The following is a 19,924-nucleotide window of genomic DNA, read 5'->3' as shown; positions in this document are numbered from 1 at the left end:
ATATGTTACATGTTTGGATATTTCACATATATCCAAATAATGTAACTCTCTATTATATGTTACAATATGTGACACTCTATGTCACATTTATTTAATCTAAAACTTTATATTATAAAATAATATAACATTACATTATATTATAAAATAATATAACATGAAGGACATGAGCTCGTGCCCTGCGGTGGCGTCCACCAACTAGTCAATCCTTGGCAAGGGGAAGCAATCCTTGGGACAGGCTTTATTTAGATCGGAGAAATCGATACAGGTCCACCATTTTCCATTTGGTTTTGGGACGAGGACAGGATTGGTGACCCAGATCGGATACTTAGCCTTGCGGATGAAGCCGCACTTCAAAAGCCTAGCTATTTCTTCCACTAGTGCCTCAGCTCGAGTTGTTCCCAGACGCCTCTATTTCTGGGATTTTGCAGGCATGATTTTGTCCAAATTTAGCGTATGCATGATGACACTCGGTCTGATTCCTATCATGTCCTCATAGGCCCAAGCAAAAACGTCTAGATTTTCTTGTAAAAAAGTAATTAGTTCCGCCTTTCTGTCGGCGTCAAGATTTTTCCCGAGCTTAACGACCCTTGAAGCATCTTTTGGATCAATGTTTACTTCTTTGAGGTCTTCGATAGCCTGGAGCTCGAAACTATCTTCACCCATCCGGGGATCAATATCCTCACTCGGGCTAATTTCCCTGCAACTGACCTGCTGAGGTTCTTCCATCCCAGGATTATCTCTGACTTCCTGGGATTCCTCTCCCTGATCTTGCACGACCATAGTCTGCTGCCCGGGTTGTGATTTTCCCTTCATGGAAATGCTATAGCATTCCCTATCAGCGAGCTGATCGCCTCGGACAGTACATATTCCCGTTGACTAAGGGAATTTGATCACGAGGTGGCGGACTGAAGTTATAGCTTCGAATGCCATCAGTGTGGGCCTACCCAAGATTTCATTGTATGTGGTCGGATTGTCCACGACCACAAACTCGAGCAGCTTAGAAATAGTTCGTGGTCCTTTGCCCAAGGTTATCACCAACTCGATCGTTCCGATAGCTGTCGAACCATCTCCGGAAAACCCGTACAACATCATGGAGGTTGCCTTTAGCTCGGCCATAGACAATCCTATTTTCTCCAATGTGGACCTAAATAGCAGGTTCACAGAGCTCCCATTGTCGACCAAGGTCCGTCTAACTCTCCAATTGGCGAGCTGGACGGTTATGACTAGCGGGTCATTATGCGGGAACTAGACATGACTAGCGTCTTCTTCAGTAAAACTGATCGGTTGTTTCTCCAATCGTTGCTGTTTAGACAAACGCTGCTCCTGGATGAACTCTACTCCATTGTGAGACCTCAGTTCATTGACATACCTCTTCTGGGCATTTCTGCTTGTGCTTGCCAGATGAGGATGGTGGTTATTTCCCCTCCTATTATCGGAGGAGGGGTCACCTGACTCACCTAGGCCCCGGTCTGATTTGCGGGGTTTCAGGAGATAACTGAACGTTTTGCCCAGCGGGCTGATTAGGGAAGACTCGATTCCGGGTATACTAAGCTAGGGGCCCGGCCCTGATGAGTGTCTCAATCTCATCTTTCAAATGCCCGCAACCATCGGTGTTGTGACCGATGTCATTGTGGAATCGACAAAATTTTGACTGGTCTCTCTTCACCCTTTGATTTTTTAGAGTCTCAGGTTTCTTCCACGGGAGGCGGGCAGAGTTCGCTAAGAAGATGCACTCCCTGATATCCGTGAGATCGACATAAGTTGCATAGATAGGCTTGAAATTCTTCATGGGCTTATTTTTCTTTGAACCATTCTGGCCGCCTTCGCCATTTCCCTTCCTCTTGCTTCCTCCCCCGTGGTTATTCTGGGTAATGGTTTGAGCCATAGTTGACACGTCCGTTACCTCTCCAACGAGCTGGGCAGAGACTTGGCTGGTTCCTGCGACTGAAGCTCGCGCCTCTTCCAGGTTGATCCATCTCTGAGCCTTGTTCAGAAGCTCGTCCACTGTGTTGAAGCCTTTTCTCTGGATCTATTTCCATAGGTTGCCTCCGACAAGGATTCCTGTTCTCATCGCCATAAGCCTGGAGCTTTCATCCGCATCTCTAGCTCACGCAGCGATGTTGGAAAACCTACTCAAGTAAGTTTTCAGAGGCTCTCCGGGCTGCTGCTTTACGTTTGTCAGGGAGTCTACCTTTATTCAAGCTGCTTGAGAAGCTCGGAATGCCCTCTTGAAGTCGGTAGAGAAACTCTTCCACAAGCTGATAGAGTGCTTCTTGTATTGCTTGAACCATTGCCTGACTGGTCTGACTAGAGTCGAAGGAAATACTAAGCATCTTAATTCAGGTCCGATGTTATGGGTCATCATTAGGGTATTGAACATCCCCAAGTGGTTGGACAGATCTCCATCTTCGTCGAACTTTGACAATTGGGGCATCCTGAAACCTGGGGGGTATGGTGTTGTTGCGATGTTAGGGGCGAAGAGCTCGAGCTCGTCCTTTGAGTCGTACTCATCTTTCTCCTTTTCTGATAGGAGTCTTTTGATCAGTTCCTCCATCTGGGCCAGCCTCTCGAGGGTTGGGTCCTTGGTTCCCTGGGGCTGTTCAACAACTCCCATTTGACCGTGCGCATTTGACGAGTTATTGTCCCTCCAAGCTCGAGCTTTGTTTGGTGGGGCATTCCTGTTGTCACGTACCTCGAAAGGACTTCCCTCGTGGTGAGTGTCGCTAACCCCATTGCGAGTCAGATTGGTCCTTTGTGAGTTTAGGCGATCTCGCAGATCGGTATGTGGATCAACCAGAGGGTTTTGAGCTGATCTCAACTGATTCCTCAAACCTGTGCTGGTTCTACCACTTCGACGATCCTCCGTCCAATAACTTCCGTTAGAGAAGCGTAGAGCTTGCGGTCGAGGATGAGGATCTGGAGCGTTCTCGCATACTTGTGGGGCATGAGCAGGGGCACTGGGAGGAGTATTCCTCCTGCTATTTCTGTAGGCATGGACGTCTCGAGCAGAATGAGGTGGGGATGGATGCCTGATCAGCGATGAAGGATGTCTGATTGGTGAAGCAATTCTTGTCCCGTCAGGTCGGATCAAACTAGCTCGAGGTTGATCTGCTTCACCATTTCTGGTTCCCTGTGCATGGCGATCTGATCGCGATACAGGGAAGTCGGTTGGGACACGCCGTCTTTGTGAGTTTGTCCTTGACTGTCTGCGTGGGTTGCCATGAGCATTCGACGGTGGCATTGAACTCAGATTCGAGGTTCTGACCGACCGACTGACTCTTTGGTGATCCCTAGGAAAGCTACCAAACGGGGTTTCCTAGTGATTGGGTGACACAGGAGTAGAACTTGGAGTTGAGGTTCTAACCGATCGACTTGGCCTGGGTCGACTATCCCGGTGAGACTTGCGAGTCGCGCCTTGCCTCTTTCTGACGTTAACGTCGGTTGCAAGATGGGGTAGCTGAGCCAAGACTTCCTCGATTTGCTTATTGGCCTTGGCTAGATGGCTTCTCAACTGCATGTTCTCCATCTCTACCGCAGTTAAGTAATCCGGGTTTGAATTCGGCGGTAGAGGTGCTGAACTTCCGGTGTCGCCGTGGCCCATCGGTTGTTTTCCCGATCGCTGCTGGATCTCCAGGCCTTGTTCGTCAGAAATAGTGGTATGGTGAGCCTCCTGCCCACCATGTTGGTCTGTTTCGTTACCGTGCCTTGAACGAGTGACTACCATGATGAACTTTTTCCTTAATCTTTTTCAATGGCACTAATTTGTAGCTCTCAATGAAAGCACCAAACTGTTGACACAGTTTTTCACCAATAGTGTATTACGAAAATTAGCTGGAATGAATTAGTGCTTAAGGGTAAACCGTAATGAGAAAAATTACTCTTTAAGGTACTTAGAATGATATAATAAGAATACTCGTTCCTTTTTACGTGGTTCAGAGGTTAAAATCCCCTTAGTCCACGAGTCAATATTATTGTTGTATATCTCTTTCTATTTTACAGAGTATTTGCATTACAGAAAAAATCCAACCCCTTGCACTACCCAGGGTCTTGGTATTTATAGGAGAATGATATCTTGGTAGGTGTTGGGGTTATCCCGTGATCTCTTGATCATTAACATCACCTCTGTGACTTTAATGATTAATATCTAAATTTTATATTGAAGTGCGGTCTAATCAATAGGTAAAATGGATAATGGGCTGTATGGACTAGATCAGGCATGTGATGTCTGATCACGCACATTTATATTGCGTATCCAGGAATTTGGGAATAAAATAGACACGTGATGTTTGTTTTATGCACGTTTATATTGCGTGGTCAACTTTATAAAGATCCTGGGGTACGTCAGACCTTTGGCGTACCACGAGCTTAACGTAATGTCAACTCGTGCCTTTTGACACCATATTACCCAAATGGTTCCAGGTGGTAAGTTGCCAAATGACTCATCTACTCGAGCTATTCGTTTAGGGAACCATGCTAAATTCCCCTTGATGAAAAGCGAACACGTGGAACATCGATTATAGCCTCTTACTAGCCAGCTGTACCTGAGCTACCTAAGAAGATACGTGCTGATTTTCAGGGCATACACTATTATATTGGGACGACCATTTTTAGCCACGGGGCAACCGTTGATAGAAGTTCAGAAGGGTTAGTTAAGGCTCAGAGTACAAGGTGATGAGGTTGTTCTTAAAGCATTGAAATGTCCTTCAGCTAGTGACAATTGTTTTCGTGTTCGTGTATTGGAGGAACAAGACAAAATGGTCCAGTCTATTGAGGATCCACTTGAGTTGAGTTTGATTGCAAGTCCTGAAGAGTGTACTGGTACTGAAGCCAGTGAATATGTTAAGTGGCTGAACTCATCGGGGCAAATTTATAAAAAGAAATATGAGGAATTGGGGCAAGTACCTAAGAGACCTCTCCCATTTATTTAGAAGCCACAAATTCTTGAGTTAAAAACTTTACCGGATCATCTTAAGTACGCTTATTTGGGTAAGAATGACACTCTCCAATTTATTATTTTAGCTTCATTGTCTGTGATTGAAGAAGATAAGCTTCTTAGGGTTATAAAGGCTCACAAACTAGCAATTGGGTGGACTCTGACAGATATAAAGGGTATTAGTCCTTAATGGAAGAGGATAGTAAGCCTAGTATTGATGCTTAGAGGAGACTGAATCCTTCAATGAAAGAAGTGGTAAGGAAATAAATTCTTAAATTATTGGATACACGAGTAATTTACCCAATATCTGACAGTGCATGGATTAGTCCAGTCCAGGTAGTCCCAAAGAAGGGTGGCATGATGGTGGTTAAAAATAATAATAATGAACTTATTCCGACTCGTACGATGACAGAGTGAAGAATTTGTATTAACTACCATAAGCTGAATAAGGCCACCAGGAAAGACCATTTCCCTTTTCCTTTTGTAGATCAGATGCTAGATAGATTGGCAGGCCATCCTTATTATTGCTTATTTGCGTCTTTGATTCTTTGATGGGTATTCGGGATACCATCAAATTCCCATAGCACCGGAGGATCAAAAAAAGACTACATTTACATGCCCTTATGGAACATTTACCTTTTAGAGGATGCCATTTGGGCTATGTAATGCTCCCGCCACCTTTCAAAGATGTATGATGTCTATCTTCTTAGACATGGTGGAAAAAGGTATCGAAGTTTTTATGGATGAATTTTCTGTCTTTGGACCCTCTTTTGTTGGATGTTTAGCTAATTTGGAAAGGGTTCTAAAAAGATGTGAGGAGTCAAATTTAATATTAAACCGACAGGAGAAATGTCACTTTATGGTGATTGAAGGTATAGTTTTGGGCCACAAGATTTCACGCCATGGAATTGAGGTGGACAGGGCCAAGATATTGACAATAGAGAATTTACCTCCTCCAGTGTCTGTTAAAAGGGTTCATAGTTTTTTGGGCCATGCTAAATTTTATAGGAGGTTCATAAAGGACTTTTCAAAAATTTCGAAGCCCTTATCTACTCTACTTATGAATGGTGTGGTATTTAACTTTGATTCTGACTATTTAAGGGCATTTAACACACTGAAGAAGAAATTGATATATGCTCCGATTGTTGTATCACCGAATTGGGAGCTTCCTTTTGAATTAATTTGTGATGCTAGTGATTATGCAGTAGGAGCGGTTCTTGGACAACGAGTTGACAAAGTATTCAAACGATTTATTATGCTAGTCGAACCTTGAATGATGCTCAATTAAATTATGCAACTATTGAGAAGGAATTACTTGTAATTGTCTTTGCATTTGACAAGTTCAGACCATATTTAATTGGTAATAAGGTGATTGTCTACACAGATCATTAAGCTATTAAGTACCTTATGACCAAAAATGATGCTAAACCACCCCTGATTCGATGGGTCCTATTATTGCAAGAGTTTGATATGGAAATTCGTGATAAGAAGGGGACAAAAAATCTAGTTGCAGATCATTTATATAGATTGGAAAAAGGAGAATAGCATAATGAGAAAGATGAGAAAATTGATGAAAATTTTCTGAATGAACAACTATTTTTGATTGCAAGTGAAGAAAAGCTACCTAGGTTTGCGGATATTGTCAATTATTTGGTAGCTAAAGTTGTGCCTTCAGACATGTCAAGGCAACAACTCAAAAAAATTTATTCGGAAGTTAAACATTATTATTAGGATGAACCCATTCTATTTCGTCTCTGTAGGTGTTTTCATAATTTTTGTTTTTGAATTTTGGACCCTACAGCGACGACATGTCGTCCCTGTAGGTCTTTTTCGAAATAAAAAAAATAGTAAATTTTTGAAAAAAATTCTAAAAATATCACAATTCTAACCAACTCATATCATTAAAACACATACTTAATAACTTAATATTTTCAACACTCATAAATAATTAGAAAAAAAATATATAAATTACTTTCTAACATAAAACAAATTTCACCATATATACCAACACATATATAATTCAAAATAAACTTTAATACTAACATTCAAACATATAGTATATACTAACACATATATAATTCCACACATATTTGCAAACAAAACAAAAACAAACTAATTTAATCAATATATGCTCAATATCAATCATATAACACACACACACACACACTTTAACATAAATTTAAACATAATTATCTAAAATTAAAAATTTATCTAAAATACATATACATACACATATTCATATAGTTTTACACTAAAAAATAAACTAATCATATTCATATAACATATTAATCAAATCACATTTATATATACATTTCACAAAACTATAATAACATTAAATATATGAAAACTAAAATTAAAACTAACCTCCAAAAGTTGTCCAAGTCCACAATAATCATGCCTCCAAGCCAAAACCAATCTATAAAACCAATATTTAAGAAGAAAAAAAATAAAAAACAAAAAACAAATTTAAAATTCATCAATAATCTCTAATAAACCTAACATTTTCATAGAATAACATTAAAAATAACTAAACCCAAAGTTAAAATTATGCATATCTTAGAAACTCATAAAACACAAACACCATCCCTAAAATCCTCATAAACACCATCAACAATGGGGAAAACTCATCAAAATAGAAAGAAACCAAAAAATGTAACATTTAATGATAAAAACCTTACCTAAACTGAGTTGATGAGGCGTAGTGGAGGTGAAGAGAAACCGAGACCCTATATGAAATATTTAATGAGAAAATGAGAAAGAGGAAGAGAAAGTATCGAGTTTTTCTTGTATGTACGTCGTCGCTATAGGGCATAAAAATATCATCTCAGTAGATGAAATGTGCAATTTTCATAAATGAAAATAACCTAGAGAGTTTCCAAAATTCAAGTGTCAGTGCTAAATTTTTTGGGGGAAATTTTCCTACCATTTTCTTGGATCTATCGTCGCTATATGTTATTTGAAAAATAATAAAACATTAATAATAAATAATTTGGGCGTTGTATATTCCCTCAAAAAAATTTATAGACCTATAGCGACGACATGCCGTTGCTATAGGTTTTTTGAGAAAAAAATAAAAAATTAATAATAAATAATAAATAATTTGGGTGCTGTATATTCCTTCAAAAAAATTTAGAGACCTATAGTGACGACATGTCGTCTCTATAAGTCAAGATATTTGGAATCTACAATGATGACCTCTATTGCGACGACATGTCCTCCCTGTAAGTCTTTGATAAAAAATAAAAATAATAAAAAAAATCCAATTTTCGTGGTTTTATGTGTTCTATTACGACGACATCATTGTTGTCGCAATAGAAGTCGTCGCTATAGGGTAAATTTCTTGTAGTGCGTGGCGATATTGATGTTCATCAAATTCGATCAAGTGACAATCTTGCAGACTTATTTACAAAGTCATTACCAACATCAACGTTTGAGAAGATGGCACATAAGATCATAATACATCGATTACATGGTCTTCAAGAGCGTCGAAATGAGGGGAAGTAATTTTACACTGCACTCTTTTTTCTTTGGCCGAGTTTTTGTCCCACTGGGTATTTCTGGCAAGGTTTTTAATGATGCAGTTTTCATGGACATCCAAGGAGGAGTGTTATAAATATTATATATATGGATGTCCATAATAATACAGAATCACTAGTTTACTCAAAGTAAAATATCAACATTCATTCTTGATTGTATTCATAATAGTTACACGATTTCCTTATGGCATATTTATCTGTATAAATACGAGTCCTTTCCCCAATGAAATGAGATACAAGATTTCACTCTTCTTTTGAATTACTGTTTATTTATCTCTTTCTCTGCTTTTATATTTTAGTTTATTCTCAATAATTTCATAACAATTCTAATTTTTTTTGTGCTCGGTTGAGTAAAACAAATAGGCTAACTAAGTCACATGAAATACATGTCGTGATTTATTTGTATCATATGTTTTAAATAATTAATCAACAAAAAAAATATCAGTTTATGGAGTTTTATGAATAAGTTATTTTTTAATTTGAGATTTCATGTTTCCATGAATGTCATCCAGAATATTATTTTCTTTAATTTGCTTATTGTTTCACCAACAATTCATGAATTGATCTTATAATTAAAAATATTTTAACCAAAGTCGGGTTTATAGTATTATTTTGATTCATTTTGTAAAACACATGGTTCAAATTGTCATTTAACAAAACATAAAGATTGATCTCATATTGTCTTAGTTAAATAAATTTGATCACGACTAAATTTAACGAGTATTTTTATATTATTTTCTGAAATAATTAATATTTGTGTACTATAGAAAATAAAAAGGATATATAAGTAGTTATTAGCATGGCATGATATTACATTTTGTGAGATCTAAATCTCCTCCTCAATACATATATAATAAATTAAAAAACAAAAATATCTATATATATTATATTCCAGAGACAAATATAGGGATATATTGTTACTTAATTTCTCTTAATTTCCCATACGTACTACATTTTATATTAAGATTTGTTGTTCGTTTTCAATAGCTAGTCACAGCCCGCTTGGTGCTCGTTTGAATAAAACAAAGAGGTTAACTAAGTCACATGATTCGATTATGGAGGACGATTCTTCTAGCTTCTTATATAGTAGTAAATCAAACATCTCTTCTACATCAACATCATCTCCAAAATGTTCTTGTATGGTTCCTTCAAGTCCAGCTCTATAGGTCATCGATAGCAATTTGGGTGGTTGCTTTTCGCAAGGAAGGTCCTCCATTACCTCTATACTAAAAAACTCATTATGTTTCACAACTTCTTCCACTTCTTCCAGCGATCCAAAATACACCGGTGTATTAAAGGAATCTACTTTTTCTTTGCTGATCTTACCCTGTCTCAGAAAAAACAAAAAAATACAGAAAAAGGAATTACTATTAAAATAAAATGCTTATTAATCAATCAATCTATCTATATTTGCAAACTTAGAATGATAAGTACCAAACCCCATCAAAACCAAATGTTGGTTTAAAGAAGTACTTAAGAGTATTGGCAGAACCATATACATAAGCAAAGGGAGACCCTTGGCATCCCAAATTTTGAAAAACTAAAAAAAATTACATGCTATTTTTGTGATAAGTAATATTTTTGGCCATCTCAAAGTATTGTTAAGGTTGGTTGTAGATGAGTTAGATATATTTCCTTGTATACGTTATTAGCCATAAACATGCACATTTATATATAAATAAAGAGGTTTACCTTCTTTGCCATGTCGATAATGGATGACTCAAGCAGTTCATATGCCTTGTTAATATAAGTTTGAGAATGAGGTGTTCCATTTGTGCGACCAGGGACAATAAGAGCCAATAATCCTCCATGGACAATCTCTTGCGCTCTAACATTTAGAAAGTTGTCCAAGTCTTTAGCATACTGAGCTCTAAAGGCATTGACAACTTCACTGTTATTAGAATTGGAATAGTGAATTCTCCCTTTGTTCCAAGCAGGAGAACTTTTGTCCAAAACCTGGGGTGGCACTGCTGAAAGCCAGTGAAGAGCATAGGAAGAGTGAACAAAATGGAGAGAAGCTTTGGGAAAGAGTCGGCCATGGAAAGATCCAGGCACCCCAGCTGTGAAGTATTTTGTTTTAGGAGGAAGAGAAATGAGAAGCTGGTTGAAATCATTTGTTGCTTGATCATTGAAGAACACTTGGAACTCAGGAAGAAGGTCACAGCAGGTACTGTCTTTTTGTTGGCTGTTAAACTTGAGTTCCAAGGCTTCTATTATGTTTTGCACTGCTATGAGTGTATTTGGTCCAACTGAGCAACCCAAGTCAGCGATTTTAAAGATCTTAGAAGAAGTTAAAGTCTCCATGTCAAGCTTCTCTGATATTGCCATGTTGACTATTTCTTTAGAAGCTTCTATAGCATTTCTCTACAAAAATATAAAATTATGATATATATATATATATATATCTTATTGTAATCGTTGTTAGCACGTCAAAAATCAAATCTGAGTAATTTATAGTGTGCATGCACAGACCTGAAGCGCGGAGTTTTTGCTATAGCTGTAGTGGCCATCTCCCCCATTCATTGGACGCACCACAACCCCTTCTTCTGCAGCTATCGTCGTTAGTCTTTGTCCCCCCATATTTCTTTGCAACCCAATGGCAAACCCTAGCTAGAAACTAAACAATTTACAGGATATTATTACAATTATTAAAAGTGGTAGTAGTCGAATAAAAATTGTTTATATAATACAATGTTTTTATTCTTTATATATGTAAACTTAGATTTTTTTTTTAAAATTTCATACATAAATTTATGTGTTTGCTGACAAAAACTTTATAAACTTAATAATCTCATCTGTTGAATCTCATTTCAAGAATTAAGATTATTGACTCGAATCTCGTGACACAAAATACTGTCCTAATTGGTATCTAACCAACGAGAAAATGACACTTCATTTAATGAGTACACTAAATGATTAACTCTGTTAATAGTATAGTATTGTTTTTCTTCGACATTGACTTTTGTGCTCATTATATTGATATTACATATGTCACTTCAACTATGGTGGCGGCTGCCCATCGCTTTCTGCTTTTTCTTACATAGTAGACTTGTATATATTGGCACTTTTGCTTTTAAAAGCCATCAAAGCTTTGTTTATTTCACTAAAATTGCCAATTGATCTCTAATTCACTCCGAGTAAGCTATATTAATTCGATTTCTCCATATATATATATATTTGTATGATAAATTTTTTGTGTAGTTAATTGAACGCGGATCGTCTATCCAATTTGTATGTCTTATTCCCTGACCATCAAGTAGTATATGGGACACTTGGCAACTCACTCAGTCAATTATAAGACTTTGTTTGGGTATAACACTTTGTTAATTAGTATAACCAAACAAAGTCTTATAGTTGGGTATAAAACCATGTGTTCTATTGCTATTTAATGGACAGAAAATAGGACATACAAATTGGAGACGTATAGCGATGAATTAGAAAAATCCTCCTCCTCATATTTCCTTCTACATTTAATTTCCACTTTGTTCTTGTGTGGCTATCACATTAACACTACAAGAAATATGCTTTTAGCGGTGACAGGAAGTCGCTGTTGATGTCACACGAGGTAACTTTTTTTTAATTAAAAATATTATTAGCAGCGACATTTCTAATATTAGCGGCGACATGTGACCCCGAGACCACACCTTCCCTCGACTTCTCCTCCCTCATTCACAGTTTTCTCCAAAAAAAAAACCCAAACCTCATCAGCCTCTCCGAGCCACCCCCTCCGCCCCTCCTCAGAGTCACGCCGACCTTCGCCCTCACTGTATCCTCCCTCCTCCGCCCTTCCCCAGAGTTGGGCACCCTCTGCCCCCGTCCCTCTCTCTCTCACTCGCACCTCCCCCATGGCCGCGCCTGTAACGCCCTACTTCCTTAGAGTCATTACTAAATGAGTTTAAAATGTGCAATTAACTCGCTAGTCGAGGTTTTAGGTTAAAAGTGTGGCTAAACTGTAATAAAAGTCATTTAATTTGAAAATGTAATCATTCATTGAAATTAGAAAGCGTTATACATTTGGGGTCCCAAAATATTGTTTAGAAAATACTTTACATCTCAAAATAAATTTAAGGTCGACTAGGCGACAAATTCAGGTCTATACATTGTATTTTTCCCAAAATAACCCTGGTCGTAGCAGCCAAGTAAGCCGAACATGTACACGTCACTTCACGCTCTCCGTACTCATGGTTGGTCGACCTTTCCCTTGATCTTACCTGCACCATAGAGCACTTGTGAGCCGAAGCCCAGCAAAAAAACTTAACACAAATAATCACATATCCATATCTATCAATCAGTACATAACAAAGTCGCCAACAGGCTAAACATATAGTGGTCATGCTGTCCCAGGCGCTTTACCAGGCCCGGGGTTCACGGTCTACACCGTAAGGATGACTCATGCATCCGTGAAGGGTCTCACCCTAGAGGTTTGCACTGCGTGCTCAACGCCGCTCCCGACCCTTGCCGTACTCGGCCTTGCACTCCACGTGCTTAACACCGTTCCCGGCCCCTTGCCGACCCGGCTTCCTGCCGTTCTTGGCCTTCGCCATTCCCAGCCTTTGCCGTTCATTCACAAGCATGCAACACATAACATATAATCAAGAAATGCTTAAACAAATACATAACATAAATAATAGGGCTACACCCTGCGATTCAATCACATAGGGTCGTGCCCTGCAATACAAACTATAGGGCCACGCCCTGCTCTACGGGTACAACAGTTTTCTTACATGTGTCCTGAGCTTCTTGAGCACCGAAATCCTGAGCACAGTCTTCTAACCCGAGCCTCGATGAAAACCTTGAGTAGGAATTCGACCCTGAGCTACTTTCAAGTCAAGTTCCAAGCTTAAATCCTCTGATTCCCAAGCTGAATCCTCTGTGTTAAACACACCCTTGAGCTAATTTCCCCAGGCATAACAAGTAAAGTTCTTCAAGCTCTCAGTCACCAAGGAGAGGGAAAGAGAGTGTCGAGTATGAGAGAGAGAGAGAGCTGAGAATTTTCTTGCTTTTGTTTCTTTTCCTTTCCTCTAAGTCTCTAGAAACTCAGCATCTAAAAATCCATGTATATCTGTAGAGTCCCAGAATGTTTACTTAGCTAGATAGTTAGTAGTAGTTGTAGTATTTTAGATTTCGTGGATTTTGGCTCAAACCGGGACTTAGTTAGAAGCTCCTAGCAATAGTTATGGATTTTATAAGTTTAACCTATAGTTTAAGAATATTAATTATAACATAAGGTTTGATTAATATTGCTGGTAAAAAATATGATACTTATTATAACCTAAGGTTTAGATAGAGCCAATAGGATTATGACACTTGTCATATGCATGATTATTAAGGAATTATTATTTTAATGATAAAATAAGGGAATATAAGACTTAGTCTTCACTAGAATTTGTTAGGGTCGTAATTAGACTCAGTCAAAGTAGTTATCCAACCTTAATTATGCTGAAAAAGTGCAATTACGTGTTTAAAATAATCACGTATGTCGATATATCGCAGAAGTAGAGCCGATATATCGCCTGACGCTGAATACGGAAAAACACGTTGACGTTGCACGATCGTACAAACAGAGACTCAGAACATAGGGGCATGTGGCGATATATCGCCCTAATTAATCATTTTTTTTTATTTTTGTTTATAATTTTAAAAACAACCTTTGACTCCTTAGACCTACCTCTGTTAGTTTTGACCGAGTCTTCAGCCTCTGATTGATGAAAAATCTATTATCTTCAATTAAATTCATTATTTTTATTCAAATAAAAATGGGGTTAGTTTCACTCCTTATCTCTATAAATAGGACCTAGTACCCAGCCATTTCATTTACTCTTCAGCTGTGATCAGACTCTAAGGTGCTAGTGAGACCATAAGAGTGATACACTTAGGTTGGGAAAGAAAAAGCTTTATCATTCTTAAGCTTTATCAAACACTTGGGAAGTAAGGATTAGAGTATTTTGGTAATGGAGTTAGGCCAATCCATAAGGTCAACAAAGGTACCCTTATTCTTAAGTTTAATTCTGTTTGATTCCTTAGTCTCTTTAGTTTTATTCATGTTCTAACTTTTGTTATGGTTTTGTGGTTAGGTTTTTATGTTCTTTGAACTTAAGGTGTCTTTTCGGTAAGATTTTATCTTGGTGGTTTAGTTCTATTATTTTCATCTCTTTCCTTTAGAAATACTCACTGTTCTATTGCTAGTTTTAGGAGTATTCCAAGCCCAACAGTTGTTCTCATATCCCGGTTTTGGTAAGGAAAATAGGCTAGATCTTGTATGTTTGCATGATATGTTATTCTTTTATGTTATGTTATGTATAATATGTTATGCTAAGTTTATGTTTTAATATATTATGTTATGATTTACCCTACCTCAAATATTAGACAGGGGACGTAGATGGGTTATCATACACTACATGTGATCTAACCTACCTCAAATATTAGACAAGGGACGTAGATGGTTTATCACATGTCATAATGACCATTATTAGTATAGTCTTATATGGACTTTGTTATAATATGTTTATAGTATATGTTATAATATGTTTATAGTATATGTGATGATATGTTTATAGCATATGTTATGATATGATTTTATGTATATGTTTTATGTTGTTAGTAGTTTTCTTTGCTGGGCATTAGACTCATTCATTTTCTTTTAGTATGATGCAGGAAAATAGATGTAGAGGCGGAAGGATTCTTGGAAGCTTGGTGTCACTACAAGAAAATGGGGTCTTTACCTACCAATTGTAAGTGTAGGTAAAACTAGCCTAATGGTGGGTAATGTGGTTTACCTACCAATATTGAATTGGTAGAGATTGGTAGGTAAAAGGTTAGTGGGGAAAGAGTATTTACCTACACTTATTAATACTGGTAGGTATAAAATAATCAGTGGACCCCACTAAGTTATAAATCAATTGATGAGTCAGCAGATGACGTGTTTGACGATGTGGCATCCTACGTGTCTGCTGACATGGTTTCCATAGTTTTATGTGTCTGATGACGTGGCATCCTACGTGTCTGCTGACATGGTTTCCATAGTTTTATGTGTTTGATGACGTGGCATCCTACGTGGCATACATCAATATCGCCACTTGGCATCTTGTGGTTGCTCCACGTGCCAAACAATAATTTGTCCACATGTCGTTTGATAATTAGTACATATGTCATCATTTGATATAGACCACGTGGCATCATTTTATTAGTCTACGTGGCACGATATTATTGGACCATGTGGGGTCATTTTATTAGCCCACATAGCATGATTTTATTGGTTTATTACAGAATTTATATTTTGGTCAAATGTAATGGTTATGTGTAGGTAAAAGATAATAACAGTTATTATAAATGTTCTATATTAGAAATAAACTAGAAAAAAACCATACAATAATAAAATGTTTAATGCTAAAATTCTTTATAATGTTCAATACTAAAATAAGTCATAAAGTTATCATTTTAAGATTACCCTTACAAAAATAAAAAAACTTCATAAAGTTCATTCCTTAGTAAATTACTGTAAATAAACTAAGAATCATCTTGTGACTCACGAACCGAACTCAAATAAATTATTTAACATTAATAATAAAATAAACAAACATATATTATAAAATATTCATTGCTTATTAAAGATGAGTGTTAAACTAATTACATTTCATAAAAAATATCAACAAGTCTATTCTTGACTTTGAGATTATTACTAAAGAGCATCATTTTTCTCGAACTTGTGAATGTCGATGATGGCTTTGTGAGGTGGACACCGATGATGGTTGGAGGTGGGGTTCGGGTTGGCAACAATGGGAAAATATAATTAATGTCAACATAATAATTATCCCCAATTTAATCATCATAAGGATTTCAGAAAATATGACTTATTATTACAGGCATTTATGACACTTAATATAGCAGCATATATTAAAAAACAAATATATGAGCACATCAAGTCCCATAATCACCAACATAAAATAAAATAAAATCCACTATAATTCATGTGATAAAACAAAGAAGTTCATATGCAGTATATATGAACATGTAAACAATGATGAAGATAATACAAACTAGATTCAAAGTTTAACATAAAAAAACTTAAAATAAAAAGTAGATGTCTCTTCTCCTTTTTAAAAAGAATAACAGATTCATATATATAATCAATGAACATAATACATAAATCAAATTCCAAACACAAAATTTCCACACTTTAAAAAAATCAAATTCAGAACATATTTGTATACAGAATAAAAATCAGATTCAAACACACAAAACTCGTAAACTCAAAAACTAGTTATCTCTCCAAAAACAAAGTTCACCCTACAATATCAATATCAAAGTTCACCCTACAAACCAGAAAGCAGAGCATGCTAAAAATAGAGAAACACTTGAGATTAATGCAAAACTTTTGAAATAGAAAAACAAATAAATATGAAAAAGCAAATATCTAAATATGAAAAACAAATATCAGAACATAAAAAAAATTAGTAAATCTTAGTACAGGAATAAAGAATCAGATTCACTAATGCAGTAAGCTTATTAAATTAATCTACATCCTAAATCTGAATATCAATATCAATAACAAAGTACAAAAAAATCTCCAAATCTGAATATAGCAACATAGTATCAATTTATTGATGATAGCATATACCTTGTTGTTCTGTCTGTCTCTGCTACAGAACCAAAAGCTACTCCAAAACAGGGAATAACAAAGACCAAACACTATATGTGATGTTCCCAAATCATCATCAGTATTTCAAAACTAATTATGACCAAATATGGGCATATATGACATACATAGAATGCCAATATAACTAAAAATACGGCATATCAAATGTCATAATCACTAACACATTAACTAGTCATACTTATTATGGCTCTTCATTGACAAGAAAAAAGTGCACGTCTACACAATGTCTCAAAAATGAAATAAGTGAACCATAACCATAAAATCAATTAAAAATACACTTGCTTAAGAGCCGAAGAAAGGTACTGAGTTCATAACTTTGAATACACAAAATCATATAATTAGAAAGACAAAAAATCACATATTCATAGCAATGTTTGAATCCAGACTGCCTTAAATAATAAAAACAATCCAAATCAATACACATAATCAAAGATTTTGATTTTCCACTAATAATAAAAATCACCCAAATCAACACACATATCTAATATTCAGATTTGGCTAAGATAATAAAAATTAATATAATCAACACCACAATATATTCAAAATTGGCTTTTAAAAAAAAAGTTCCTAAAACTATTCTCAAAACATATCTAAAATCAATTGCAAACTTGAGCAAATCAATAAAAATCTGTCAAATATATAACAACCCACCCCAAAACCATATTATAAACCAACTTTAAATACATAATATAAAAAAGAATCCAAACTCAAACTTGCCCAAGACAGTGATTAAACCACATATTGCCTCATAATAAAATTGCCAAAACCAGCAACCATATTTAAAAAAATTAGATATGTCGTAATACAAATTACCAAAGACAAAATCAATCAACAACATATTTTCAAATATTCAGATTTGCCTCATATAGATATATTCATCACCAATCCTTCAGATTTTGGGAATTTATAATAAATAAAATCATAGTATACCTCAATATTGCATACCTAAACTACAAATACATCCACTACAATCAACACCTCAATCCCCATCGCTGCAATCACCACCTCAAACCTCGTTGCTGCAATCAATACCTCAAACCCACCAGCCACTGCAATGAGGAAAACAAATAAAAGAAAGTTAAAACATTGTAAAGATAAAAACATAAAAAATGATAGTGAGCATACGGTATCTCAATTAAAGAACAGTGAATAAAGCGTTTGGATTCAAAAACAGAAATAAGGCGTCTGGGTTCAAGAAAAGAGGTGAAGGCATCTCGGTTCAACAACGGAGAAGAAGGCCTCTGGGTTCAAGAACGAATTCAAGAATAGAGATGAAGGCAACTGGGTTCATGAAGATGAACTAAGGCCTCTGGGTTCAAGAACGGGTTCAAGAATAGAGACGAAGGCAAACATTAAACAACTAGCAAAGCAATTATGTATTACATTTTATTATACTACTAAAAAAACAAAAGAAGTTATGAATGTGAGTCTTTATTAAGCCACTTTAGTAGTACCTATATAGGTAGTGAAAAGCAAAAAGTTAGGGAATCATTTTTTTATTTTTCAAAAAGATTATATAAAAGTAATTTTTAACATATATTATTCATATATTTAATTTTTGGGTGATGCTTTGTCCTACTCCCCTAACTCATCACTGATTCTTACTACTTAAATATAATACAATTAAACAAAAAAAAAACATATGAGCATTTAAATTAAAAAATCATACACACGAAATAGCCTCTTGAAGATTGTCTTCACCACATCTGGGAAATTGGGTGGAAAAGGAGCACATGGAAAGAAAAACTTGAGTTAAGATTATGAAGAAGAACAAAAAAAAAAGAGTTTCAAGCTTTCAACTAGATACTTTACTAACCCAATCTTTGAGGGAATATTGACTCATCATCTAGCTGAACTTCAATCCATTCCATTAAGTACTCAAACATATTTTGGAGTAGAGACCTTTATTGGTTCTTTTGTGGTAACCCCATCAGCCCACTTATACGAGTATCTGCCAAGAATGAAAACAGACAAGGAATAATGATCTATTCGAGTTCTAAACACAATACAGCCAAAAGAATCTACTTGGTTGAGTACTCACACTGGTCCAGCATTCATGACTGGACAACTAGTTGGAGTGCAGAATTCAGTGAGAGTACCATAGAGGATGTTCACTTGGTTAAAAAAGTCCACAGCTACAGTATAAACAACAAACAGACTAAGTTGAAAAAACCAGCACACGAATAGTTCTTTTAATCCTATTCTACTAAACGGGGAATAAAATCTTATTGTTCACAGCTAGCCATTCATTACAATCATCACCAGGAGGAAGCCTTATGACTTCCTTTAAATTCCCATTGCCCAAAGTTGTTACAATGTGCTATCAACTATATCACTTTCAGCAGCAATATATATATATCATATTTACATATAACAACAGAGAGATACCATGAGAGAGATGTGAGTTACCGTGAGTGTAAGAGGGAGAGAGAGAGATCAAACCCCGCTGTTCCCAAAGCCCCCACAACGTCCGTAGATCCCCATCCCCGCCATTGAGCCCGCATCTGAGACGAGGAAGACCACGAGCCTAGACCTTCGTTGCAAAAGTTGAAAAATCAACATGTTCTTGACCTCTTTCATAGCGTTTACCTGGTACAAAGACATAATCCTTATTAATGCAATGGTTAATTATAGCAAGATTCAATTAGGGAAATATAACACAAATAAAGTTACAGAAGAAACATGTACACCTCCTCCAATGCTTTATTTTAGAGCTCAAGAAAAGCAAACACAAATAAACTGCTGCATAAAGAAGGGGCTGAGCCAACCAAGCAGTGAGAATGCAAAGAATGCAACTAG

General features: G+C 36.4%; 1 protein-coding gene and 1 long non-coding RNA gene across 3 annotated transcripts; both read right to left on the bottom strand.

The window, feature by feature from the left end:
* Positions 1-9,421: 9,421 nt before the first annotated feature.
* On the bottom strand, positions 9,422-10,992 carry LOC133829522 (loganic acid O-methyltransferase-like). Its single transcript, XM_062259230.1, has 3 exons — positions 10,942-10,992; positions 10,162-10,833; positions 9,422-9,796 (listed from the first exon to the last, which is right to left on the bottom strand). The coding sequence occupies exons 1-3, from the start codon at positions 10,990-10,992 to the stop codon at positions 9,461-9,463; spliced, it is 1,059 nt and encodes a 352-aa protein (XP_062115214.1). The 3' UTR covers positions 9,422-9,460.
* Positions 10,993-18,531: 7,539 nt separating this feature from the next.
* On the bottom strand, positions 18,532-19,260 carry LOC133829521 (uncharacterized). Of its 2 annotated transcripts, XR_009891820.1 has the most exons (3): positions 19,167-19,260; positions 18,942-19,076; positions 18,532-18,831 (listed from the first exon to the last, which is right to left on the bottom strand). It is a non-coding gene; the product is annotated as an uncharacterized LOC133829521 (long non-coding RNA). The 2 variants fall into 2 exon arrangements; XR_009891819.1 differs by having other exon boundaries at positions 18,807-19,076.
* Between the last annotated feature and the right edge of the window lie 664 nt (positions 19,261-19,924).

This window comes from Humulus lupulus, chromosome 4, assembly GCF_963169125.1.
Source record: "Humulus lupulus chromosome 4, drHumLupu1.1, whole genome shotgun sequence".
Taxonomy (NCBI): domain Eukaryota; kingdom Viridiplantae; phylum Streptophyta; class Magnoliopsida; order Rosales; family Cannabaceae; genus Humulus; species Humulus lupulus.
The sequence above is the reverse complement of the archived record's forward strand: the minus strand, read 5'-3'. Positions and strand labels throughout refer to the sequence as shown.